The following is a 27,675-nucleotide window of genomic DNA, read 5'->3' as shown; positions in this document are numbered from 1 at the left end:
GGATTGCTAAATCCCAGAAAAAAAAATGTTTGTACAAAATAGTTTTGAGTTTGTACAGTCAAAGGTAGACACTGCTATTTTTTTAACACACCCCTTTCAACTAATTCAACTAATTGCCCAATTGCACAGCCTTAAGAGCGTGCATATCATGAATGCTGGGTCTTGTTTGTTTTCTGAGAATCTACTGAACCTACTGGCAACTTGTTTGCCACGTAGCAATAAAAAAATATACTAAAAACCTCGATTATTCTGGTTAGTCACATTGTACTGCTATTATTTTGAACAAGACTGTATATATATGGACACTACCTTTCAAAAATAAAACAAAACAAATAAAACATAAAATGTTTCAAAAGAATTGCACCGAAGTCTCTTATGCTCAACAAGGTGGCATTTATCTATTTTATCATTTATCTTGTTACACCAGTCCTCAGTGTCACGTGGTCCTTTAGAAATCATTTTAATATACTGATTTAATGCTTAATAAACATCTCTTATTATTATCAATGTTGAAAACTTTTTTGCTGCTTAATATTCGTGTAGACATTTGAAATTGATTTTTTTCTTTGTAATATTATACACTATACACTTTCTGATCAATTCGATGCATCTTTGCTGAATAAAAGCATTTCTTTTTAATCTTATTGACCCTAAACTGTAGTGTGCATATAGTTAATAAACATCCTTAAAACAAGATGTATTAAGCCACAAGCAGAGATTGTAAGTGGCGTAAACCTCATTAACTGTCTTTTATTTCTTATTTTTGCTGTGGATTTGTTATAGACTTTTTGAAAAGCTTTTCTTGTAGACAACAGCTTCAGTATAGATTCATAACAGTGGCTTGTGAGTCCTATTGAGGATAATTTATATCTGAGCGAGCAGCTCAAAGCGGAAAGTTAATCTGTCCAGGAATGCAGGGAGAGAGTGCGTGTATTCTATTTAGGAATTAGAGCTAGACACAAATTCAAACAATAAATGTCGATAGATTATCTACAATTTCAAAGGTGTGTGAAATTCAAGGACTCCGTATGTGCTTTGACAGAAACTCCTGGTCAGTAACAGTAGCCGTCTTCAGAAGCTTTTAAATGGAGATGTTGCATTGTTGGCAGGTTACATCAACCTCTTCTTGCTGAAGGCTGCTTTTTAATTTGTGACAGTCTGTTGGTGATATAACAGCTCATGGGAATTGCTTGCAATTATGGTATTGGGCTCTGGATATCATGGTTAGAAACAATGGAATATTTAATGTGATGAGTCTAAGATGTTTACAGAGGATTTCTATGGATTGCTATGTCTAGAAAATCATATTCGTGCATGTAAACTGATTTGTAAGGATTTATTGCTTTGACAGATATGACCCGGAGACAAACCGCTGGACATTTGTGGCCCCTATGTCAGTAGCACGACTGGGGGCCGGTGTCGTCATGTGTGGGGGGAATCTGTATGTGGTCGGGGGGTTCGACGGGGACAACCGATGGAACACGGTGGAGCGCTATCAACCAGACACGAACACCTGGCAGCACGTGGCACCTATGAACACAGTTCGGAGCGGCCTCGGTAAATATTCTGCTCCATTTATCAAATTAATGGTTTGGAACCGTTTTCTTTTACTTGACATGTTAACCACAGTCATGTGATGCATGAATCATGCCATTATGTAAAAGTGACTAAAGGCAACAATATGAAAATAAGAGAACAAATGACTACATCAAATCTAATCAACAACATATTCTAGACAGTGTTTGAACCTTTGTATTGTATTGTTATTGCCTCCATGAGATGAATCGCTTTTTGTAATGATAAAACTGTCTGCTAAATAAATAAATGTAATAATAAACCTGAATCAAACATAATCTAAATAACAAAACTTTCTGAGTAAATTATGAATAGACTATGTTTTCGTTCATGAGTTAATAAATGAAAAAGATATAGCTGTTTTAGAAGTATCCGTGAAGGTGACTGGACTTCTAGGAATTCCCACTTCCCAGAGTTGCTTGACCTTGCACAACAATGCAGTTTGTACTGTAATTGCTCAAACTAAGGCATAGTCATCAATAATTCATATCAGAAGAGGTGAAGAAATACCTGTGCGGTCAACATAAAGACATAGGATTCATTTAGGAATGAAAGTTCTGCCTTTAGAGGTGGACAGTAGTGAAATATTTTAACTTTCTTCTTAAGTATATATTTTTAAGTATATGTAATTTATTTACTTCACTACATTCCAAATCATAATGTAATACTTTTTACTGCACTTCACTACATTTCTTAAACAAGTTACATTATATATTTACATTTAAAATGTAGTACTTTCTTACTTGTACTAAAGTAAAACTTTGAATAACTTTTACATTGTTTATGTAATTAAGTATTACACTATATTAAGTATAAAATGTAGTGCAGTAAAAGTTTAGCAGTAGTGAAGTAAAAGTTTTCCAAAGACAAACACTGATAAAGTACACACTTGAAAAATGTTACTAAAAGGTACAGTTCACCCAAAAATGAAAATTCTGTTATTAATTACTCACTGTCATTCCAAACCCGTAAGATCTTCGCTCGTATTCAAAACACAAATGAAGATATTTTGATGAAATCTGAGAGCTCTCTGACTCCTCCATAGACAGCATTTTAATGAACACTTTCAATGTTTAGAAAGGTAGTACAGACATGGTTAAAATAGTCCATGTGACTCCAGTTGTTCAACCTTAATTTAATGAAGCGACGAGAATTATTTTTATGCGCAAAAATAACGTCTTTATTCAACAATTTCATTCTGGAGCGCTTTCGAGATCTACGGCAACCGATGCTGTTCAGGTGAGCACCACAACGCATACATGGGAGCATCACTGTATTTACAACGTATACCACGTAGGTGACTGGCATAAGCCAGAACAAAATTGTTGAATAAAGTATTATTTTTGATTGTTTTTGTGTACAAAAAGTATCTCGTTGCTTCATTAAATTAAGGTTGAACCACTGGAGTCACATGGACTATTTTAACAATGTTTTGATTGAAAATGTTCATTAAATTGCTGTCTATGGAGGGGTCAGAGAGCTTAGATTTAATCAAAAATGTCTTAATTTTTTGTTCCAAAGATGAACAAAAGTCTTACGGGCTCTTACACAAGGGTGAGTAATTAATGACAGAATTCACATTTTTGAGTGAACTGTACCTTTAAAGCTAAACTATGTTGTTTTTCCGTCCGCTACAGGGCGCCTAGTCAAAACAAATGCGTAGTTTGATGACCAAGTTTGAGTACAGAATCTTGGTACGTGTTCTTCACCTCACAGCCGGTGGAAAAGAATCGGGATAGGACTCATGTTCATGGAAGTGATTATTAACATTACTGTAGTATGAAGCTACTACATTACTGTAGTATTTATTTGTAATTTTTAACTGTTCAAAACAGAGCCTGCGTGTCAGGAAATTGCTTATCCTGTAGCGCCCTCTATAGGCCAGCGACTAGTCGACGTCAAGCTTAAAGCGTCATAGCAGAGCATTAAAGGTGGGATAAGTGTTATTTCAAAACCGTTTTAGAAAAAGGACACGGGCCGAGTGGAATAACAAACTTGTAGCCAATCAGCAGGTAAGGGGCGTGTCTACTATTGATGGTGAGAAGAGAGCTCGCTTGGCTCTGTGTACGTCATTATTCAAAACACACGAGTCACACATGACGGACATTAGCCGACAACTAGCCTAATATATGCTGCTCGACTATGCTTGTGTGTCATGTTTGCTTGTTAGTCCATTTGCGATCGTATTGTGGCTCACTTCAGCGATGATAAAGACCCGTTCATTTCCACACCGTATGCAGCATCTAAATCTCTTCACTGTGTGCTTCAAGCATCAGCTCACACAATGTCTCCGACAAGATACTATAACTTACTCCTAATATATGTTTGTTTACTCTTTTCATGATCCATATAACCCTTATCCAGTCATAATTATATGTTCATTAGTTGGACTGTCGGCTCGTGGTATAGAGTTGTTCATGAGAACCGTTTGTGACTTTGTGATCGCTATGACTCTAATCTTGTCATAATTGTAATATGTTCGTTAGTTGGACTGTGTGCTTGTGTACTATCGAGTTGTTCATGAGAACGGTTTCTGTGTGTTTTTGTGATTGCTATAACTCTAATCTTGTCATAATTGTAATATGTTCGTTAGTTGGACTGTCTTGCTCGTGTACTATCGAGTTGTTCACAAGAACGGTTTGTGTTTTTGTGATAGAAGGGATGACTTTTTCATTGAATATTCGACCTGGATTAGATACACAGAGATTCTGCCATAGCCGTTGATGCCTCTGGGTTTACGTATGTGTGGGACGGCGGTATCAAAATAGGGGCGAGACCCTTTTGAGGGTAGGGGCGTGTTTGTTTTGGTGATTTGAAATATCAACAACGGTTACCAGATAGCACTTACCCCACCTTTAAGGTCGACTAGTCGGTGCAACTATTGTGGAGTTGTGCACGGCCGCTGGAGTGATTGTTACGCAAACACAGAAGACCTCAACTGAACAAAATATATAATACTGGCCTAGTGGTTTTTGGATATTTTGCTGCCAAAATCCTACATAGCGCACCTTTAAGCAGAGTACAAATACTTCACTACTATCTGCCTCTGTCTTGTATGCACCCTTATGTTGTTACAAAAATTGGTATGTTTCTTTCTTTGAAATAAAAAGGAGACATTTTAAAGAATGCTCACACTGCTTTCTTCCACACAATGAATGTAGATAGGGACCAGGAACTGTCAAAATTCTTGACAGACTTTGTCACTATTCACTTTCATTGTATGGCTGGAAGCCCCATACCAGAAAATACAGTAAAAATGACAGCAGTTTTCCTATTTACAAATAATAAAATAAACACTTGTTGGCATGTCTGATTTTTGTTCTGTTTGTAGGGGTGGCGTGTATGGATAACTACCTCTATGCAGTTGGTGGCTACGATGGTCAAACTCAACTGAAAACGATGGAGAGATATAATGTCGCTCGAGACGTGTGGGAACCCATGGCCTCGATGAACCACTGCCGCAGTGCACATGGAGTCACGGTCTACCAATGCAAGATTTATGTGTTAGGTGAGCTGGATTGGTGGAAGTGCATGAATGAACCAATTAAATGTATACCATGAATGCAGTGGAATTTCTGCTCCACTTTCTGCTAAACATAAATAATCTTTAATATTATTCCATATCAGGTGGATTCAATCAAGGCGGTTTCTTGTCCAGTGTGGAGTGCTACTGTCCAAGCAGTAATGTATGGACATATGTAACAGATATGCCTATTGGGCGCAGTGGAATGGGTGTTGCTGTAACCATGGAACCGTGCCCTGGAATCCTGCCAGAGGAGGAGGAGGAAGAGGAGATGTAATGTGGAAATTTGACCTGTGAACACGTTGCCATGTTAAAGACAGCACATGCTGGATTTCCTTCAAAACGTATTTTTGCATGTGATGCCAATGAGGACATTTCTGTCATTTAGGTTAATTAATTTCAATTTGATAAATCTCCATCCACTACAAAGTGTGTGTGATTTAGAGAGAGAAACGTTGCTAATCACTGGACTAATGAACTGTATCAGGACTAAATTAATATGACTGAGACACGCACAATCTTTTTGTCGAACTTCTGAACATGTAATTTTGTGAGCTTGTTCTATAATGCTTTTCATGTCTGTAAATGCACTGTTTAATGTGCACACCTGATAAAACACTGAAATCTGATGAACGTTTGGTTTGGGTTTTGATTTTGCTTTGAACATGTTTCTGATAGCTGTTTGTCAGAAGCGTTCGCAGTAACTCTTTGAAGCCGGGTTATATGTAATGCTTAAATCTTGCAGTTATTATATATATATATATATATATATATATATATATATATATATATATATATATATATATATATATATATATATATATATATATATATATATAATAAAACCCAAGTACTATCTTGAACCAGGTGGAACAGTTAGGTTACAGGGAGAAGAGGTAAAGAAGGATTTTAAGTACTTGGGGTCAACAGTGCAGAGCAATGGGGAGTGTGGAAAAGAGGTGAAGAAGCGAGTGCAGGCAAGTTGGAATGGGTGGAGAAAGGTGTCAGGTCTGTTGTGTGATAAAAGAGAGGGTCAACAGTCCAGAGCAATGGGGAGTGTGGAAAAGAGGTGAAGAAGCGAGTGCAGGCAGGTTGGAATGGGTGGAGAAAAGTGTCATGTCTGTTGTGTGATACAAGTGTACCAGCAAGAATGAAAGGAAAGGTGTAGAGGACAGTGGTGAGAACAGTGATGTCGTATGGTTTGGAGACAGTTGCACTGAGGAAAAGACAGGAGGAAGAGCTAGAGGTAGCAGAGCTGAAGATGTTGAGGTTCTCTTTGGGAGTAACAAGGATGGATAGGATCAGGAATGAATACATTAGAGGGACAGCACATTTGAGATGTTTTGGAGACAAAATTAGAGAGGCCAGGTTGAGATGGTTTGGACATGTTCAGAGGGGGGAGAGTAAATATATTGGTAAAAGGAGGCTGAGGTTAGAGCTGCCAGGCAGGAGGCCAAGAGGAAGACCAAAGAGGAGGTTTTTGGATGTAGTGAAGGAGGACGTGAAGGTAGTCGCTCTGAGAGAAGAGGATACAGAGGATAGGACTAGATGGAGGCAGATGATTCGCTATGGCGACCCCTAAAGGGAATAGCCAAAAGAAGAGACATATTAATAATACTGCTGGAGAAAAAAGGCTTATAATGTAAGGCTAAATAGCATTCCTTAACTAGTTTTTGCTAATACAATAAAGTAGCCACCAAACTAATTAAAAAATATATAAAATAACAAAGTGTAATAAACAGTTACCATGGTGAATACATAATGCCATTGCCAACATAAACATGGGCACTGCTCCTGACCTGATGAATAGAATGGACAACATACCTGCAAATCCTTAAACACGTCGCAGTTATGTGATTTGTTGGTACTTTACTTTTATTTTATGACGCACTAATGGACAACATAACGTTATTTTCTGTTGCGCTTAATGAAGTGAAGTGATATGCAGCGCGCGCGTGCCACCGTGTTTGCGTGTGCATTTGACGAGCAGGCTACAAAGGCTGACAAGACAGTTATTTTAAGTTTTCTGAGGTGAGAGAGACTTTTTATTTCGTAACAAGCTACGAAAAATAACGTTACAATAATGACACTAACATATAGCCTGACAACATCATCTGACCGCAGATAGGCCTTATACTAGTGTAGTGAATCGAGGCAATTTTCTCAGGCACTCCCACCATTTGAGAAACACTGTCCAAAATAATTAAAAGGTATTATTATGATTTCATGTTATAATTTATTTATTATTCAGAGGCTTTAACTATGAGATATCATAGATATATCTCAATAAAGCATTAGAAAATATATGCAAAAGGATTCATAAAAAGTGTTGCCATGTTTGCTTTTAACCACTAGGTGGAGTACTTCTACTTCCAGAGAGCTCTTAGTAGAGCCTTTCCCAATACCGTCACTTGCAGTTTTTGGATTTGTATTCGGCCTAGGTGGTGTTGAGGTGACAAGTGTGTGTTAGTGCTTTTGATCACCCAGTGGTACACTTACCGTAGATCATTATGTCAATCGAATCAATCTAATGTTAATTGTGGTGCTTAAGTTGTAAACTTAAAAAATAAAGTTGCACATACTCATCTTTGCACCAATAAAATGTGCAACTACATTTTACTACCGAATTATGTGTAATATTTACCGTAATTAACTTGGTCTTAACAATGTTTTCCTAGAAATCTAGTGATTTGAGTGAGTGTTATGACAACCATCCTATATCAACTTTTTAAAAGTTCTTTTTTTTAATTATAGACTAATTTACATGAGCAATTTAATCATTCAAAAACTTAATTTGATTAAATGTTGAATTTAGAACAAAAATCTCAAATTTTGGATAGTTATTTTCTACTTGGCAAGGCAGTTTGCGTGCTTGTGTTTTTACTAATAAAGACGCAATTACTTTTGTGATGTCAACATTAATCATCCATCGTGTTTCAGGCTTGTTTATAGAAACTCTTTTTTTCTTGGCCTCATCCACAGGTTTCAGTTTATTTTTGCTGGATGGGTCTCAGGAAAACCAACGGAATTAGAGAGGCTGCATGTTTAACAGGCCAATAGTCACAAGAAACGTTTATAATCATAATGTGTAAAATTGTTAAGTCAAGAAATACAGTCAAACAAAAAATTATTCAGACACCAGATATAATGTTTTACTAGTGGGTGCAGGGCACTATAGTTAATTTATGTAAGTGAGGATAGCAAAATAAAGTGTGACTTTACTGGCTGACTATCAGTACCATATATATATATATATATATATATATATATATATATATATATATATATATATATATATATATATATATATATATATATATATATATATAAAATTAGGACTAAATTTATTCAGACACTTTGAATATTATTCAATTGCTAATGCGACCTTTTACACCACAGACTGAACAAAATAAAGCATTGCTTGGTAATTGGTTGACCTACATTGGTATTATCTAATTGTTTACTTAAATTTGACAGCTGACAACTGATTGGTTGATTGTAATCCATTACATACCTTTCTATCAAAGTTATCTAACATCAAAATGAATTTGTTCTGACAGTTCTTATCATATTTTATTACCGTGAATAAACTCTGATAATGTTGAAGGTGTCTGAAATTGTTTTGGTTTGACTGTAGGTTGGTCGCTGTATAAGAGCAAGCTTTTTGCGCTGTCTCCGTGTTAGGTTTACACAGAGTGGCTCGTTATATTTCCACGGTGAGACTCGATGGTTTGTTTACCTAGTGATAGCTGTTTAATCCACAAACACAGGGGCTCCACTTCTTTTCTGCAGGTTCCTGGCTTTATCCATATCAAATCATGAGGTGCCATGTCAACACTGGCATACTGGGCAAACAGATTCCAGTCCTTGGGCGGCTCGCTGGCAAATCCTCACCGTGTGGCAGGATGTGAGATGTGTGATCAGCGGGCAATGGATCTGTCACACACAAACACATGCTGAGAGACGCATAAGAGTGTGAGTAAGGACCCGAGGCCTTTGTTTTGGCTCATCCTGAACTCTGATTGGATGGTGAGCTGGAGCTGTCTCTTCCCTGAGCCTAACAATATATCTGATGATGACTCACATGGCAAAGTATGACGCACTCTCCAGTACACACACACACAGGCGTTCACCAAACCTCAGTGCCTGAATAATCTGGGTTGACACACAGCTGCCTTCCATAGTGTGTAAGGTGTGTGAGGACAGCATTACAATGCTCAACATGTGAATATACTGACTGGTCAAAACAGAGAAAGCTGATAGTGCCTGGAGTTAATGTGAAAGATGCAACATTATGAAGCCACTCGGATATGCCTCACAATAGGGAAAGGTAAATTATCATCACTTGTCACATTTGAAAGTCACATAAAATACACACACAAAAAAATGCACTTTTATATTATTAATCTAATTTAAAATATATAAAACATTTCATATAAAATGCATCAGTTTGTTTACCTGTGCTAAAGGTATTGCAAAATGACAGTCCAGCAATGTGTTAATCTTCACATCCACACATAGGAGGCGCTAGGATCCTTTGCTTTCTTGAGGTGACAGCAATGGCAAAATGACTGGTTTGGTGTCCTGGTGTGGAAAAAACAGCTGTTAAGTCACCCCCGTTTACTAAAGATAAAACATAAATCAGATCTGTTTCAAAATCTTATTGGATATACCTCATTTTTTAGATTGTCATAAAACTGCATAATAAATGTAAGTTCTGGACATGTTTTTTTTTTTTTTTAAAGCCTAATCAATGTGTACTTTTAATTGATGGCTTGCCATTTAGGTCATCTACAATTGTGGACTACAAATGACATTGACAGATGCCAATAATAAGTGTTAAAAAATATTTTTGCACATTCCAGATATGTTACATCTGCACGTCTGTGGTGTTTACACTGACTACTGAAATTTAGTATAATTTTACTCTTTTCTTGACATTCATATTGTGCTATTGCAGCAAGTTTGCAATGTAAGCGGAGTACAAAGAATAATGGGGTTTAACCTTTAAATGCATGAATGTTTCGTCAATCATTATTACATATTCTAGTCTTTAGCGACCCGGTCTATATCTAACACAGATGGATCTCAACCTATATCGATAATATAAAACTTTCCTGATATTAGAGTAACAATTACTTAAGAATAAAATAAAGCATATTTTGCTACCGTTTGGAGTTTGGACGGGTTCAGTTTGAGCAGATGTTTTATATATCACTGTCCCTGTCAGAGCTCATTTCCCAGTACATTCAGCATAGCTCAAATTCGCCATCTCAAAAATTGTTTTATATAATTTTGGAAAATCAATATTAATATTACAGATCACAAGATACACCATCAAGTGACAGTTTGAGTCATATTTGATTGTGTTCAGTATGCTCTGGAGTAAATCGCTGAGCCATTTCAAGATTTGCTGATGATACTTCCTATTCTTTTGTTTTCTGCCTGGTAACTATGAGTGAAGCATCACTTCATAATTGTGTATGAGATATTGATTGTGGAATAAAAGTGAATTGCACTTATTCAGTCATAAAAGATTCAATTATTGTGCAGAAAAAAGTATACTCATGCTCCGTTCCAGGTAACCCTTAACCTGTTTTTTCCAAACTTCTACCCGTGAAAGTGCACTGGAACTGCAGTCAAACCCGTGACTTCCCACCCATGAACTCGCACTACATCGATATACTCCCAGACCAGTTACGCGCTCGGACATCACATAGCCTGCGAAACAAAAATGGCAGCCCCATAGATATACAAATGACATAAAATAAAAGGTATAACAGCTTCTCTTGCCTTATGCGCCGTGCCTTATTCTCCTCCATTTCCCTCAAATAAGCAAGGAGTAATTGCAACTTTGGCGATAGAAACGATTGTAAATGAGCATAGCACCTTACGGTCCGCCATGCTTTGTTTACATCTAGCTACCACAATTCCTTGCGCTCAGGCAGTTTGGCGTGACTTTGCTTCGAACGCTACAAAGTCGTGAGTCGTGGTTTAAGTCGTCTTACGGGCTCAGAAACCTGTCTGGAACGCAGCATTATAGTTACACACCTCGGGTCGTTAGCAACCCAACACTTTTTATAAAAAAATGAATGGAAAAAATGAGAAGACATTCCAAAAAGCTGCTCACTGAATTCCTCGCACACTAAATATTTGCAACAGAATACTTTTTATTTATTTTTTATTAAGCCGTCTTAAAATGCAACACTCGATTTGAGTAAATCCATCTGTGTCCTTGGCCTGAAATAGGTTGAATACCCCTGACTTTTGGATAAAATGCTGGGGGGTGTTATGTAAGTGGTCAACCTTTTTTCTTCAGCATATCAATTATATCAGACAAGAAAATTTTGTATTTAGCATCATCATTAATTAATTCTGAGCATGGATTTGAATTCAAGTAATACGCCTGTCCAAAACCGAGGATGGCCGATGTCGCATAACGTCAATAACTTATAACAGCTGCATAAGCGCATAGGAAGATAGATATCTTCCAGCCAACGTGCGATACGTGATTCGGTATCAGCATCAGTCAACTCGGTCTAGTAACTCGTTTCATCATGCACGATATAATCTCTGAACGGTTTTAATGTGGATGTCGTGTAAAATAGCGAATGACAGGATTGCAGCAAGAACGTCGCAACCTTCTCTCGCAAACCACACCGTGCAACTTTAAAATCCAAACTGTGTTCAAGACTTATTTTTCCAAACTAAGCTGAGAAGCACGAGTGGACGGTTTCAAGCTCCCCACTGTGTGAATTGATTCTACTATGGGTCTGCCTGAAAGAGGGCTTCCGGAGCCGGGGGGAAATGTTAGACATCATTCCTTTTGACCCTTTCAAATATACAAAATATAATGACAAATACTTGGTTTGATCACTGAATAATCGTTGTGATTATGTTTAGTCATGAATTATACAAATTTAAGAACTTTACATTCTTATTAATGGGATACAGAAGCTTAAGCGTCCCTGCCTGAAAAAAATGGAACATTCCACAATTTATTCCAGGGAAAGACTGACAGTTTTTTGGGTCATGAAGCAGCTGTTCAAGTCAGCGTCTCACCCTCCCTCTGCGGGAATAAGAAATTAGTACATTTGAAATTAGATAACCAAGATTTAAACTTACGAGCGAAAGTAAATACATATTTTGGAATGCAACGAAGAAAAATACACTATTACTACTAAAAATAATAATTATTTACAAGGGTTATTTTGCATATGTCAAGCGATGTTTAATTATATTTTATAAAATGTCACAACAATATTTAACCTGAATTCACCGTTTGGCCAATATATGTAAATTAACAATAATACAAAACTATTTCACAAAGCCATAGTTTTTTTTTTTTTTTGTTGAAAAACATAAAACTTAAGGGAGACTGTTTAGCTGTATTTCATGGCAACTGTTATATTTTATATTTCGTGGCCAAAACAATTTTATGATTTATGATGCAGTGACCACTGCTGAACATCTCAGCTGAAATGACCATGGGCACATGCCACCTCTTATGCCAATCATTTCTCATCAATTATTCAGATGGGAATGACTTCCGCTTGCAAGATTACAGTTCTTTTGCCGCTGGGACTTGCAGCGAGTACCAACCACAAGATATGCATATTTCAGTCAAGATGATGGCATATTTTTATGGATATTAGCATATCTGTGCAGTTAGTACTTGGCGGTGAGAATTGCAAGGCACTGTTGCATGCTGATACCGTTGAGTTTGGCATGTATGAGAATGAATAGTGCATATTAAATCGAAAAGAATGAGGGATAAAGATGTATATGAATGTGAGAATAACTCAACAAATGAATGTGGAAAACCATGGTATTAATTTGATATTACATAAACAATACAGCAGCATTATGAGTCACATTGAAACAAATGCTACTGTAAATAAATTAGGAGTCCTAATTCTCTTTCTCGCTCGCTCTCACTCCCTGCCACTGTCTCTGCATGAGAACAGCTGCAGATGCCCACTCTGCGTAAGTGGATAAAAACTATAATGCAATCTCTAGAGACATGAGGACATTGGTCAATTGGAGTTAGTTTAGATAAAGATTTAACCTGGATAATAACTGCTGCTGTCCCTGTTGATGTCTTTTCTCCTGTACTCTCTCTCTTTGCTGTGTACAAGTGATCGATTGAGTTGGAAATATCAGAGAAAGCAGATGCGTCCTGTCGGGCCACTGTGCTGCAGAGTTTAGTTCCAACTTGCGTCGGCTGGTTCAGGTGTGTTTCATTGGGATTGGAGATAAACTCTGCAGCATCGTAAGTTGATCATGGAGACCATTGCCACCAATATTCTCTACGATCAACTTTAGCTCACAATGCTTTTGGGAAACGCAGCCCATGTCAGCGACCTTCCCGGAACAGGATTGGACACCCCTAATTTTAACATCTAACATCATCTTTATCTTTCAAGCTTTTTCAAGCTTTTGACCAGCCACTTCACCAGAAACAAGACGGTATCTGCAACTGCAAAAGTGACTTAGTGATGCAGGAATGATGTATTTTTGTAAAGGCCAAAACCTGGAAATGAGTTAACATTTTAGCACTCCCGGTTTCATCGATCTGAACTCAGCGAGATTTTTGAATGGGTTTTTGGTTAAATGTTTGAAGTAAGCTCTCATTGTGTTTATAATCAAGTTCTTGCAAACTATTATAACTCGAACTTTCAGGGAAAATATTTTTAAACTAAAGCCCTATTTGGACAGGACATTGAGAGGTGGGGTAAAGTAATTATTACCAGAGCTTTTCAGTGATTTTAGAATGTCATCTCAGTATCATTACGGACAGTATAATTTTACCTTCTGTAAAAAGCTACAAAAAAAAATCTCCTCAGGTAATACTAATCCTGTACGAATAGACCTGCTGTAAATACGTACATAAATATGCTGTCTTTTCCTGTTTAAAAGTAATTTTCCACAGTTTTTCAAATATGGAGGTGCTTAAAAAAGCATTCATTTGTGTTCTAGCTGGTAGGCAGCCTGGATAAACCCAGCCTGATCTGCCGGCGACTCAGTCTGGAAACCTGTACATTCATTTCTACTCCTTCTGTTACACTTTTGTTGAAGGTTGAAGGACTATCCAATTGTATACAGAGTCATTCAAATAATGCTTGTTGATCATGCCTCTTGTGCAGTGGAAAATACAGAGCAGATGCCCGAGACCAGTGTTCAATCTTAAATTGAGCTTCGTCTGGAGATAGCCATACAAGGTGGTGGGACAAGTCTGTGGCAAACCTTACATTTTTTTGTTTACCGTTCAGATAAAAAGTTTGAAATTATTTTAGGTAAGTTAAGTGCTTTAAGCCGGGTGCACACTGTGCGACTTTGGCCACGATTTGGCCGTCTGAGACAAATTTAGCAAATCCTAAAAGATTCCTCTGATCCTAGGCTAAAATCTGACGTCTTTGGTCGTTAGTTTGACATGTTCACCGGCAGTCGATTAATGAGCGCTGCGATCAAATTTTACCTCAGACGAAATTCTGGCAGTGTCAGAAGAATTGGCACACAATCCTGCAGTGTGACTTCTCCTACGACGTCAAATATCTCAGTTTTTCAAGACAAACTATGACCAAAACGAGAGCTAGAGATTTCTTTGTAGCCAGCATTTCAGTCCCGCGTGTAATGCAGCTCACCGTCACCGAACGCGTCATTCATTGATGATATAAAACTCCGGACGAGTTTTCTTGTGCGCGTCCGTTTTTAGCGCGCCTTCACTATCGTGCAGTCTGACATTAATGCCAACTGAGATCTTACAGTGTGACATGGCTTACATCGGGGATCATGTTCATACAGTCTGACAAGGGACATTCGCAAAGGATTTTGAAAAATCGCACAGTGTGCAGGCCAGGACCCACTAGGTAAGTGCCTATTAGCCTACCAACAGAATCTTAACAGAATTGTATTAAATGTAATTCATAAATCATTCGACCAGACCTGTTATATAGGTTATATAAGGGGGCGGGCTCAATCTACTCAGACAATCACTATCTCAGGATCATCGTGGATTTTATGTGTTTGCACACATTATATAAGGGAAGCTTAATACGCACATGACAAGAGGGAGGGGACAGCGGTGCATTACCCCTCCCACTTAGTTTTACTGACATTTATTATCCTGTGTGAATTGGCCATTAATAATTACAGATGTCCTGTGCTAAAATACATATCTTTATCTATCCTTGTAAAACTAATCACGTACAAATAGGGCTTTAGACTGAAAGAGTTGTCAGAAGCTTATGCTGCAGTCACGTGCCATCAGAAATTTCCTTCTTCCCACTTCTGAAGTCGTGACTAATCGCATTCAAATTTTGACTTGAGAGGGCGTTCATGTCCGATTTTTCACTTTAGAAACTTGTAATTACGATAAATCTGATAGCACGTAAAAGCAGCATAAATCATGATGCTAACTTCCGGGTTGGCCTGCGAAAATATGTCATCCCTGCAACACATTTTATTTAGCAGATGATGCTGGATGCTGATCCTCAACAATACTGATCAAATTTGACATGAATCAAAGCACATCAGAAATGACCTTGGTCATTTCACAGATAGATACATGCGCCTAAACACTGTCTCCAGAATGGTACCTGTTAACACTTACATCGCACTCAATCTGTGCAGACCTGCCCTGTTAGACAGTGAGGGGCTCGGGGTCCCGCGAGGCCCTAATAGGGATCATATGTGGAGTCAGCGTGTAGACAGAATCCAAGACCTCTGGCCGCGTAGAAAAACCCTGTCAGCAGCGGATCCCGGCCAGCCAAACGGCTAAAAGGCTGAGATTTGATTTGATGACTTTGCACCTCTCCCTCCTCTTTGCACTTAATCTTTTTTCCCCCTCTGTTGTCTAACCTGTGGTGCCGAGGTGGTCGAAAATGAGCTGTCTGCTGCAGGGTCCTAATCTAATATAATTATTGCTTCTCACCAAATCATCCCAGTGGAATCATCCGCAGTCTTTGGTTTCTCTGTGTAACGGCCAGTGAGATACGGTAATGGTGAGTGCTTGAACGAGGAGGCTACTAAGAAGAGACAGAATTGGATTTGAATGTCCACATTATGTGCCCAGGCTCCTTGCATAGAGACAAAACACTCAAGGTGTTTGCGACACAAGGTTCAGCTTCGTGTATTGTTTAAAAACTGCTTTACTAACTTACTTTTCTTGTTTTGAGTTGCTGCTCTTGTGAAAGCACCATGCTAATAGTGTGTGTTTTATTAGAAATTTTAAAGGCTGTTTATGAGATTCATAATACATAATTTAATACATACAGACATGTTGTGTTCGCCAACATCTTTTTTTGTAGTGTTTTGCAATGCTCTGAAAAGCCCATTTCTCACAGACAATGTTAATTGTGTGATAATGTGTGGTAAACATGACAGATGCTTGTAGAGTTTTTTTATTTTATTTATTGTTATAGTTGCTAAAAAGTTTTATATATTAAGAAATGAACAGTCATTTGATAAATATGTTCGTCATTTACAAATTATCACTATATGCTAAATTGCTTTTTAATGTGGCCTGGAACTGTATGTAAGAAATGTATTTCAATTCATAATAAAATGGCTGTGATATGTCACTAGACATTAAGAAATCGTTTTAATTTCAAATACTCATATCACTGACAACAGTAGTCTGGCCAGGATATTGTCATTTAAAAGTTGTTGTTGCAGCCCTCAACTGAGGTTGATGTTGACATGTTGTGTTTTGGCCTGAAGCTCCACCCTCCACCTATCGACCAATCACGAAGTCAGTAGTGTTTCAGCATCCGGGTTGCCAGATCTGCTCTAGTTACCTCAGCTGCAGATCTACAAACGTTCCTGCTGGATCCTGCAGCCTATCTGGCAACCTCGAGTCATGGGGGAGGGGGAGAGGGGATACACCGCTTTACAGTCATTTTAACGTGATTGCAGTACCAGTTTAGGCCACAATCTTAAATATACCTTTAAAGCTGCAGTCCGTAGGTTTTGCCTCTGTGTCGCCGTCTCTGTTTGAAACCTGCAATTGCAGTTATTTGCGGAGTTATCATCTGTACGAGAGTTGTGCCTCAGCGCGGATGAATCTAATGTTTTGAGGAGTATGTTTGTCAGACACATGGTGTGGATACTTTACTTCAGAATCAGAGATTCTACGTCTTTTGTAGTATAATCTAAATAAGAATTTTCACCGGAAAATATCATCTGAACAAGTAACATGTCTGTCTGCCACTTTTGGGAACAATTAAACCTTACTGTAATTTGCACAACTAATAGTGATTAAATAACGATTACTCATATAACATCAACCCATGCAAATTAATATTATAGTTATAATTTGTTATAAAATTGTTCATGTTATTAGTCTTAGCATTGCATGTGTATTTAGTGTTTATTAGCATTACCTGTAGGTTTTAATTTCTGTACAGTCTAATCTTTTGCTTTTGAGTACGGATGAATCTCCAGTTGTCACTGATGATGTCATTTGGGCCTTTCTGGATTACAATCCGCCATCAAAATGATAAATTATATTATTCCAGCTGCTGTGAGAAAAGGCTATAAATGCTCTGCTGAAGAACATGCAGTATACATGCTCCTCACGTGCGTACTACTACTCTGTCTTTACAGATGTATGTGACGTAATGACGCATACCACTCAAAATATAACACATTATTATAAGCTTACCATTGTGAATGTGGCTAAATAATTTTGAATACTGGCTTGTTGTGTACTTGCTCAAAAATAGATTTGGGATAATTTTTTAACAAAAAAAGTTACGGACTGCAGCTTTAAGGTCTATAATTTTACCTGAAGTACTGCATGAGTACAGCAGTGCGTGCAAAGGAACACAGTGAGCAGCACTTAGGGGACTTGCGGCACATTTTCTGAAGCACTAACGATATTGGTCTCTGATTGGCAGAATGCTCTTCCAAATTCAGAGATAAAGCCAGTGTAACCTTACTGATGTCCTCCATGCCGAATTTAAAATGTTGTAAGATGGCAACTTTCACATCCGCCAGCTGGAGTGCCCATAATCTCCACAAGAGGGGACTCCTCCCGACTCCTGGGCTATCTCACCATGAACGTCAATAGAGTGGTGCAGGTATGACTTCTGGCAGTATAGCATCACACTGATTCCCTCTTCAAAAACCCAATAGGATTTTTCCATAGGCTTTTGGATTATCGCAAGAAACAAGCTCTGTGATCAACAAAAGTTTATGATACTTAGGCCTACATGTTTTGTCCGTCAAGATCATTTTCACAGATGAACACAACTTTTATGAATTTTGAAGCCTAAATGGAGTCGCCAAAAGTAAAAAGCTACAGGTAGGCTATAAACGAACTACACCACAGTCCCATGTCTTCAACGTCACCAGCACTAAGCTTCCAACAACTCTTTCTGTTTAATCTCAAAACATTTGCCCAGAAAGTTGGAGTTAGAATAGTTTATAAAAGCACAATTACGAGCATAACAAGGCTGTAAAAACAGACTGAGTTTACCTGCTCAACGTAATGTTTCATCTCCCAGACTGCCTCTGTACTCCCATTTAGCCACTTGTTTAGCAACCATCTTTTTCAAGACATATCAATTTAAAAATCACAAGTGGGTGATATATTTTTATGTCAGAGTAAAGCATGAAAGTTTCTTGTCACTCTTTCTTTGCAAAGTCTTGTTTGTGTCAACACTGCATTTCTGAGTGCTCTTTCTGATTTTCCTGTGTAATGATACTGACTTTCTGACTTTTGTAGTGATGGTGAAGTGAAGCTTTTTTGAACCAGTGAAGCTTTCAGCACAATTGAATCGGAAAAAGGTTCATTACTCTAAGCTTTTCAAATCAGAGCTCAATGAGAACCTCTTCTGGTGAAAGTGAGGGAAAGCGCTGTATCGCAAAATGTTTTGCAACCATTTTCATTTAAGTAGGCCTAAAAAATAAAATAATGGATAGATGTAAAAATGAATGAATTAATATGTTAAATACATGATAGTCTGTTCCATTGCATACTCCTAGAAATTACATTTTGTATTGTGAATGTGGAAATTTGTTCCTGTTTGTAAACAAATAAACCTTGATAGAGAATAAATACACACACACACACACACACACACACACACACACACACACACACACACACACACACACACACACACACACACACACACACACACACACACACACACACACACACACACACACTCACACACACACACACACACAAAATAAAAAAACGAGTAAAAACAATACAACTTCTAACCACCCGTCGCACTTTTCAAATCAGAATATGAAGCAGTCACGTGGGCGTGTGTGAAACGAAGCTTTGGACGTCATAGCTCACATTATTATGATAGAACGAATCAAGCATCGATACAAAGCTTCACTGAAAATAGTTTTATTTTTTTGACACAAGCTTCAGAGCTTTGGTATCACTGTTAGCATCACTAGTGCTTTGGCTTTCCCTTTTTGCCTGTGTTTTCTGCCCTGTTATTTATTGTTTGGATTGTTTGCCCATGTGGTTTTGACCCTTCCCCTGTATTTTAAACTATTAATGTGGATTACTCTAAATAAAGCTGCATTTTTATTTTTTAACCCATTTTTATCAGAGCAGTTTGTGACAACTATAGTATACTGTTAAATAATGTTAAATTGATCTTGCTAAGGTTCATATAATTAAAAGATATTTATAAGTCTAAAGCTGCGTTTCCACCAAATTTACCTGGAACAATTTGTTCCAGGAACTTTTTCTCGTAGAACTGTTGCTGTCTGCATTTTCACTGTGGTCTTAAGTCCCTTGAAGATTAGACAAATTAGTCCAGTGTTTCCAATTAATCTTGGCGCGACTTTCCAATTTCCCGCTGGATTTTGTCCCCCGCATAAGCTTAATAAAGCCTGAACCCCGTCATCGGTCCATCTGTCATATTTTTTCATCTCCATTGTTGATTCAAATAGCAAAAAACTCTTACTGCACGCACCGCAACAGACTTTTAAAATGGTAGTTGAGTCAACCAATTAAAATGGTATGTGAATCAAACCAATCAGCATGTTCAGCACCCAAGTCCCACCCCTCCCCTGAAAGTATCTGAACTTTGAAAAAGTACTACCTCACAAGCAGGGGCTTTCTGAAGGGGACATTTTTACTCAGAACTTCATTTAGGCCGTCCCTGAGGTGGAAACACACAGTAGCTACCACCCCAAAGTGTTCCTGGGGAAAGTTCCTGCGGTGGAACAAAGCTTAACATGTTGTTTTGTCAACATTAAAGAACTTTCCTTCCCACTTGCAGCAACTTCTCTGATGATGCGATTAATGGCATGAGGGCGGGACAACCGTCACTCACATGAGATCACAGCAGTAGTGGTGCAGGTATGACATCAGAATTCGCCGCTGGTTCCTATGGGGCTTTATAATGTTTTTCAAATTATGAGTAAAATAAAGCCTATGGTAAACATAACTTGTCGATACTGATTGGCATTTTGTTCCACAACTTACTCTGCATACACTCACACCCCAAGGTGTCTTATCTTAGTTACCTATTAAAAACATACGTTTTCAAAAATGAATATAGGCCTAACAAACTCACGTTTACGGTATGGGGTGTGTGCAGTTTAGAACAAAGCAACCGTCCAACGGTCCAATAAGTTCCCGGTGGACAAAATAAAGTCCCGGCATTTTTTTCTTGTTTTAAAAGCCCTTTCACTCCAAAAATGTCACACTATATATAGGGAAGAAAACACTATCTCAACTTCCATTTCATGTCAACTTTAATAAGACCTGTTGTTCATCAAATCTTCCCAAATAGATGCCATTAAGATGATGGGTGTCTCTACCAGGGCAGAATGTTTACAGAAAGGATAAACAGTGGCTGAGGCTATAATCTAGTGTCGAAAGAGTAGGACATGTGTGGATTACTGTCTCTCTTTCCCTCTCTGTATCTCTCCTCTGCTCTCTCGGCACCTCATGACACTTCTAATTGAGTTAAATCTCATTATTCACGGCCGGCTTTGGGTCTGACACCGCATGCATCCGTATGTCTCAAAACAGATCACCCTTACTTGCCACTGTGGTTAGCGCTCTGCCTGTCGGCTGAAAGAAGAGAGGGATTGGTTACTCCGCTGAGAGTGCTTCCTTTACTTCTCCCAGACTTCTCTCCTCTCAACATTCCATTGAGAATGTGTCCTCGAGTGTGTCTTAACACACACTAGAAACACTCTAAATATGTGAGTGTTTTCCAGAGGAATCTGTGAATGAAATGCCACCCCTGCACTGTAAAACGAGAGCCTTTGGGATGCACACATGTTGAGTTTGTTTGCATAGTTCTGTGTTAAGTTTTGGCACTCTGCTAGAGTGGACAAGATCCACAGCTGCAGCACAAAAGAAGTCCCAAAACTTCCTGGTGTAGTGCAGCAGAGGCGCAGGGAGCTTACAGTCAGCGAGTTTCACGTTCTGCTTGAGATTTTCAGATGTTTTTGTGGACCATAATGAAAGGAAACCCCTCTTTTTCCCTCTTTCAAAGTTCATGATATGTGATATAGTTCTTTTTTTAAGTATCTTATCATTTAAATACAACTTTGAAGATTCTTTAGAGGAAATAAAATGTAGACATGGTTGCAACATGTACACTTTTTGTAACATTTGGAACAAACATAGGGCTGTACAATTGTAGAAAGCAATTTGGTTTTAAATGAATGAATTGAGAGAAAGTTATGTCATTATTACTCACCTTCAAGTTGTTCCAAACCTGTATTCATTTCTTTCTTCTGCTCATTTGCTTTCTTCTTTCCTCTTTCTTCAGTCGATGGGCCACAGCTGGGTTTTCATCCAAATGTAAAGAGAATCTTTACAAAATTCAGAAAAAGAAAAAAAAAGAAACCAATTCGAATTAGGTTCGTTTCCATCAAATTGTTAGAGCGGATGACAGTGGTATTGGTAACCTAGTAACCAACAGTAAATAAAACACCATCAGCGGAAATAGCCAATTAGCCATGTGGGTTTAATATTCGCTATTTCAGAATTTATTTGGCAAATGTGTTTCCACCTCCCATTGTTCGCATGAATTCTTTTTCGCACAAGTCAAAAACCACCTCAAGCGACCTTAAGTTTTTATCTCACAACTGCAACTTTCTTTTAACTGTGGCTTTACATCTCACAATGTATCTTTTCTCTATTTTAACATTATTTATTTTGAATGCGACTTTAAATCACATGAGCCTGGTTTCACAGACAGGGTTTGGACCTTACTTCAATTAGGATATTTCAGTAGCTTTTAGAAACGTGCCTTAAGAAAAAACATTACTGGTGTGCATCTTGAGACAAAACTGTGGCATTTTTTAAAGATCTTTTAGTGCAAGTTCCTTTCAGTTAAAACAGCTCAAACGTGCATTTTAGTCTGGGACTACAACTTAACCCTTGCCTGTGAAACCAGGGGATATTGTGACTTTTTTAAAAGTTCATCTTACAAATACTTGTTTTATTTTTTACTCTGAGGCCGAAACAGTCTTCCATAGAGATTTCTTGGGTGTTTTTCTCAAGCGAAAAATATGAGAAGCAAGATTTAATCTCTCTTTAATCTCTTTGCTATCTAGAGGAAGCAATGTAGAAAATAAAGAGATCTCATTTGTATTTTTCATTCCTATGGGTTTCTTGTCTCTATGAAAAAGTCCCAGAGTGTTTGTGAGTTTAAACCACTCAGGCCCACAGACATTATTTCTCTCATTATTTCTCTTACGCCGCTGTTTGTTTTAACATACGGCTTTATGTGTGAACGATGAAGACTCCCGTGTGAGAGGAAAGAGTGTATTGTAGGGTTTTGTGAAGTGCTGTCAGGAATACTCCAATGCTAATGGCTGAAGAGACGAGACCTGGCCTTTTGTACCTCTCGCTGTCTGTAGTTTGTACACATGCTGTGTGTGTGTGTGTAAGGGAATGGGGGCGGGGGGACCACAGAGGCCCTGAAAAGGGTGGATAAGAAACTCTACAGCCCTGGCTCAGGGCAAATGTGTATTTCACCCCATTGAGACAAAACACATTCCTACAGCAGGGAACTTCATTGAGATCACTTTAGAGACATCTGCTCGTAATGTTTGTCGGTGTGTGAAAATGTCATACCAAGGACTTCCTCGTAATTGTTTGAAAAATAATGTGATGTTTCCGTACGATATGATGAAACGTGGAGGTTTGAAATTCATCACAATTTCATGCAGGAAAATTATTAATATTAATATTACAACATGGTACAAAATACAGCATAAAAACATAACCAAATAATCAAATTAAAAGCTAATCAAGGGATATTTGTGCATTTGCAGAGCTGAATATAATGACTACTGTCATCTCCTTTGAAAAGCAGTGACTCTTTTAAATCTGTCATTTCTGAGTAGAGAGAAAGCTGCAGTCAGAAATAGGCCAGGTTAGGTCAGGCTTTGTTTTATAATCTCACACTGACCTCTTTACTCAGTTCTCTCTCTCTCTCTCTCTCTCTCTCTCTCTCTCTCTCTCTCTCTCTCTCTCTCTCTCTCTCTCTCTCTCTCTCTCTCTCTCTCTCTCTCTCTCTCTCTCTCTCTCTCTCTCTCTCTCTCTCTCCCTCTCAATCTCTCCTTCCAACCCCCAACTCTCTCTTTCCCTCTAATTCTCTTTCCCTCTTCCACCATCTCCCCCTCTCGGCTCTCTTCACTGCCTCTAAAAGGCTGTTTTAGATGAATTTTTGTGCAAAAAAAAGAAGTGTTTTTCATACTAAATGCACAAAACCAAGCCTGTGTTTCTTTCAGCCATCAGTTCTCTCCACCGAAGACTCCTGGCACTGATAACCAAGTTGCAAGGCATTTTCTGGCCAGCTAGTCACCATAAAGATTCACCGATCTCATGGAGAGTTAATATACTAGATGCATGAAATTGTGCAGTTGGATGCATCTAATTCATTGACACACAGCCCTTAACCTCTGAAAAAAATTATATTTGCTTTTTTTATGGGTCTAGTCCGACAAGAGCAATTTTATTGATGTCAGCATCCAAATTCTGTCTGTTGCAGGCCTACAATTTTTATGAGGTCCTCGGAATTGGCAAGTGTGAAAGTCAAGATGAGCCAACAAGAAAGAAGGGTAGTGCAAAGATGTTCATGTAGTGTAGAGGAGAAAAATATCTGTAAACATACAACATAGCGCATATGCACATAAAAACGTGGTAATTTTAAGAAAAATATTTTTGGAGGCTTTCCATTGATTTCTATTCTTCTTTAAAGGGGTATCAGTGCTGGGAAGTGGAATCTGTATTTAAACTGGGTCATCAATGTAGTAGAAATGTGAAATTATTTTTGAATTTGGTGCTTTCTAGACTGAGAAAAGACAGAAAATGTATTTTTTGTCTCATGAAAGATTACAATTCCCAGAATGCTTCGCTGCCCTGTGAGGCCATTCCCAAAGCCACCACTACTGGATTACTGTGACTGAGTTGGAGAAGACACTACAATTAAAAACTGAACGTGTCTGTTCAATATAATGAGTGAGTCACCACGCGAGTATCACAGCACTGAGCACTAACTGCAGGAGTCAGATAAATTAGCGGAATGAGCTCTCATAATGAGAGCTGAGGTAATCACGACTACACTCGCGGCATACATTCACAACGCAAGTTCAGTCTGGCGCGTTTCAGTTCATGCCTTTGCAAGCTTAACTTTCATAGAAATTAATTTGAGAAGTTAAAAGACTTACATTGCTCACCATAGCTCTGTTTAAATGAGTGCCTGTAGCTGTGAGCTGAGCTCTGAGTGTGATCTCCATCCCCCATGCGCGGGTTTAAAACATGCAGAAATGGCTCCCTCTGCTGGCTGTAGTCTTTAGCCTTTGGCCAAACATTCCTCCTATGATGCAAATATCGTCAATTTGCATCATAGGAGGAATTTTTCTAGAAATAAAATGCATAAATGTCTTGTTTCAGGGGGATATGAGGGGGGAAAGCACAATCATTTGAATATACTCCAGGGTTTCTACCAACCGTAAAAAAATATGGACGACTCGACATCATCCGTTTCCGCTTGCCATATTTGAAGCTTTCAGGCGGCCTTGCACGGCGCGAACATCTTGGGAACGAGTCTGCGCAGTAGCGATTTCGGGACCGGAGTTGCGCAGTAGAGCGCAGTAAGTAGAGCAGGAAGTACAGGTGCGATATCAAAAGCCCGCCCACACTCTTGCAGATGCAGAACAATTAACTATGTTGGTGTGAAATAAACAGTTATGGAAATGTAGAAATTAAAGTTAAAGCTCTAATCTGCTCCCAAAAATTTCGAAAAAAGTCTTCACTCAGAGAAGCCGTCAGTCTCAGCTGTCAATCATGACGTCACACCCCCCGTTTTTATAGCATCAAATAACTAACTCAAACTAAACTTATTTTTAAAACGAACACCTGAAATGAAATCATCGTGATGATAACTGCCTTCAGTGACATAAACTAACTTTGGGGGAAATTTTTTGAAGTGTAATTTTATTATTTAGTTTGCCTCGCGTCCATTAGAAATCACAGAGGGGCGGCTATACTGGGACCGGTCACCGGGGGGCGATCGAGGCGCGAAAGCTTCAGTAAATGAGAGGACTGCAGGCTTGGTTTCTACTGATACAAAGCCATATGCTAATCACTGAAGTAACTGTCACGGAGTGACTTAAAATGGCGGAACTTAAAAGGGCGGAACTTGAAATGGCGGAAATTGTCCGCCCGGACCATTGCACATGGAACACACGATCAGTTCCGGTAACTCCGGGCAACTAAAAGAGCGTGTTATTGGGAGCAGGTGTGTGCATGGACGTGGCGATCGATGGTTGGGCAAATTAGAGCAAAGGAGGCATATAAAGAAGGTACTGGGAGAACAGGAGAGGCAGAGTTGATTCGGGCAAGCGGTGGAGTTGATTCCGGCAAATGGGGGCGGAAGACGGAAGTTGATTCGGGCCAACGCTGCAGGGTGAGCGCAGTTGATTTGGGCGATCGCGGTGGGTGAGACGGAGCGATCGGTGGATCAGAGGGACGTCTCGAGGCGGATGATACAGACTGGGCGAAGTGAGAACAAAGTATTGGGCTGAAGAAAACATGAGCTAAGTGTTGGAAGCATTCATTGTTGAAACAACTGTGTTGATATGTATTGTTACTGCCTTGGAGAAATTGGTTACATTAAGAAGGCATTGGGAATGTATTGAAAAGAGGAAGGAGCGTGCTGAAAGATCGTGGTTTTGACGTTTTCATATGGTCATCCTTTGCACTGACCCTCTCTACTACCCAGGACTTGTCTCCCGGCCCAATGTGGTGATCCTGACCCTAATTCACCGTGAGTGTGTGTGGAGTGCCCTACATCAGAGGAAGCACTAAAGCCGACTTCTGCCTGACTACGGATCTGTGAGTTGAAACTAGTGTACCGCCTGTATACCCACCTGTATGCCCAAAGCTAAGAGCCCAGTGTACCGCCTGTATACCCACCTGTATGCCCAAAGCTAAGAGCCCAGTGTACCGCCTGTATACCCACCTGTATGCCCAAAGCTAAGAGCCCAGTGTACCGCCTGTATACCCACCTGTATGCCCAAAGCTAAGAGCCCAGTGTACCGCCTGTATACTCACCTGTATGCCCAAAGCTAAGAGCCCAGTGTACCGCCTGTATACTCACCTGTATGCCCAAAGCTAAGAGCCCAGTGTACCGCCTGTATACTCACCTGTATGCCCAAAGCTAAGAGCCAGTGTACCGCCTGTATACTCACCTGTATGCCCAAAGCTAAGAGCCAGTGTACCGCCTGTATACTCACCTGTACGCCCAAAGCTAAGAGCCCAGTGTACCGCCTGTATACTCACCTGTATGCCCAAAGCTAAGAGCCCAGTGTACCGCCCGCATACTCACCTGTACGTCCACAGCTAAGAGCCCAGTGTACTGTCCTGTATACTCACCTGCACGTCCAAAGCTAAGAGCCCAGTGTACGGTCCTGTATACTCACCTGTACGTCTCAAGCTAAGAGCCCAGTGTACTGTCCTGTATACCCACCTGCACGTCCAAAGCTAAGAGCCCAGTGTACGGTCCTGTATACTCATCTGTACGTATCAAGCTAAGAGCCCTGTGTACTGTCCTGTATACTCACCTGCACGTCCAAAGCTAAGAGCCCAGTGTATGGTCCTGTATACTCATCTGTACGTCTCAAGCTAAGAGCCCAGTGTATGGTCCTGTATACTCACCTGTACGCCCAAAGCTAAGAGCCCAGTGTACTGCCTGTATACTCACCTGTATGCCCAACGCTAAGAGCCCAGTGTACCGCCTGTATACTCACCTGTATGCCCAACGCTAAGAGCCCAGTGTACCGCCTGTATACTCACTTGTACGCCCAAAGCCAAGAACCCAGTGTACCGCCTGCATAGTCGCCTGCAAACCTAGGCGTGAACGACGACGAGAGAGAGCTGGGAAGATCTGTCAAAGATCAGGAGCGACTCAGGAAACCAAGGCCCCAGTCCTGGAGGACTGGTGTTCCCCTTTTTAGTATTCCTCCTTCCCCTTTCCCTTAAATCTCTTTTAAAATTAATAAATATTGGTTTTAACTTAACCGTCCTCGTCTGTCTGGTCATTGGGGTGTTTCTGGGACCTCCTCGG

General features: G+C 39.3%; 1 protein-coding gene across 1 annotated transcript in view; it reads left to right on the top strand.

The window, feature by feature from the left end:
- Positions 1–5,727, top strand: part of keap1a (kelch-like ECH-associated protein 1a) — a 30,022-nt gene extending 24,295 nt beyond the window's left edge. Inside the window, exons 5-7 of the mRNA XM_067452482.1 lie at positions 1,352–1,557; positions 4,907–5,083; positions 5,203–5,727. Of these exons, the coding sequence (XP_067308583.1) occupies positions 1,352–1,557; positions 4,907–5,083; positions 5,203–5,375 (556 nt within the window). The 3' untranslated portion in view covers positions 5,376–5,727. The remainder of the gene's footprint in view (positions 1–1,351; positions 1,558–4,906; positions 5,084–5,202) is intronic.
- The last annotated feature ends 21,948 nt before the right edge of the window (positions 5,728–27,675 follow it).

Source organism: Pseudorasbora parva, chromosome 9 (genome assembly GCF_024679245.1).
Source record: "Pseudorasbora parva isolate DD20220531a chromosome 9, ASM2467924v1, whole genome shotgun sequence".
NCBI lineage: Eukaryota > Metazoa > Chordata > Actinopteri > Cypriniformes > Gobionidae > Pseudorasbora > Pseudorasbora parva.
Note: the sequence above shows the minus strand (reverse complement) of the source record. Positions and strands in the feature narration are given on the sequence as shown.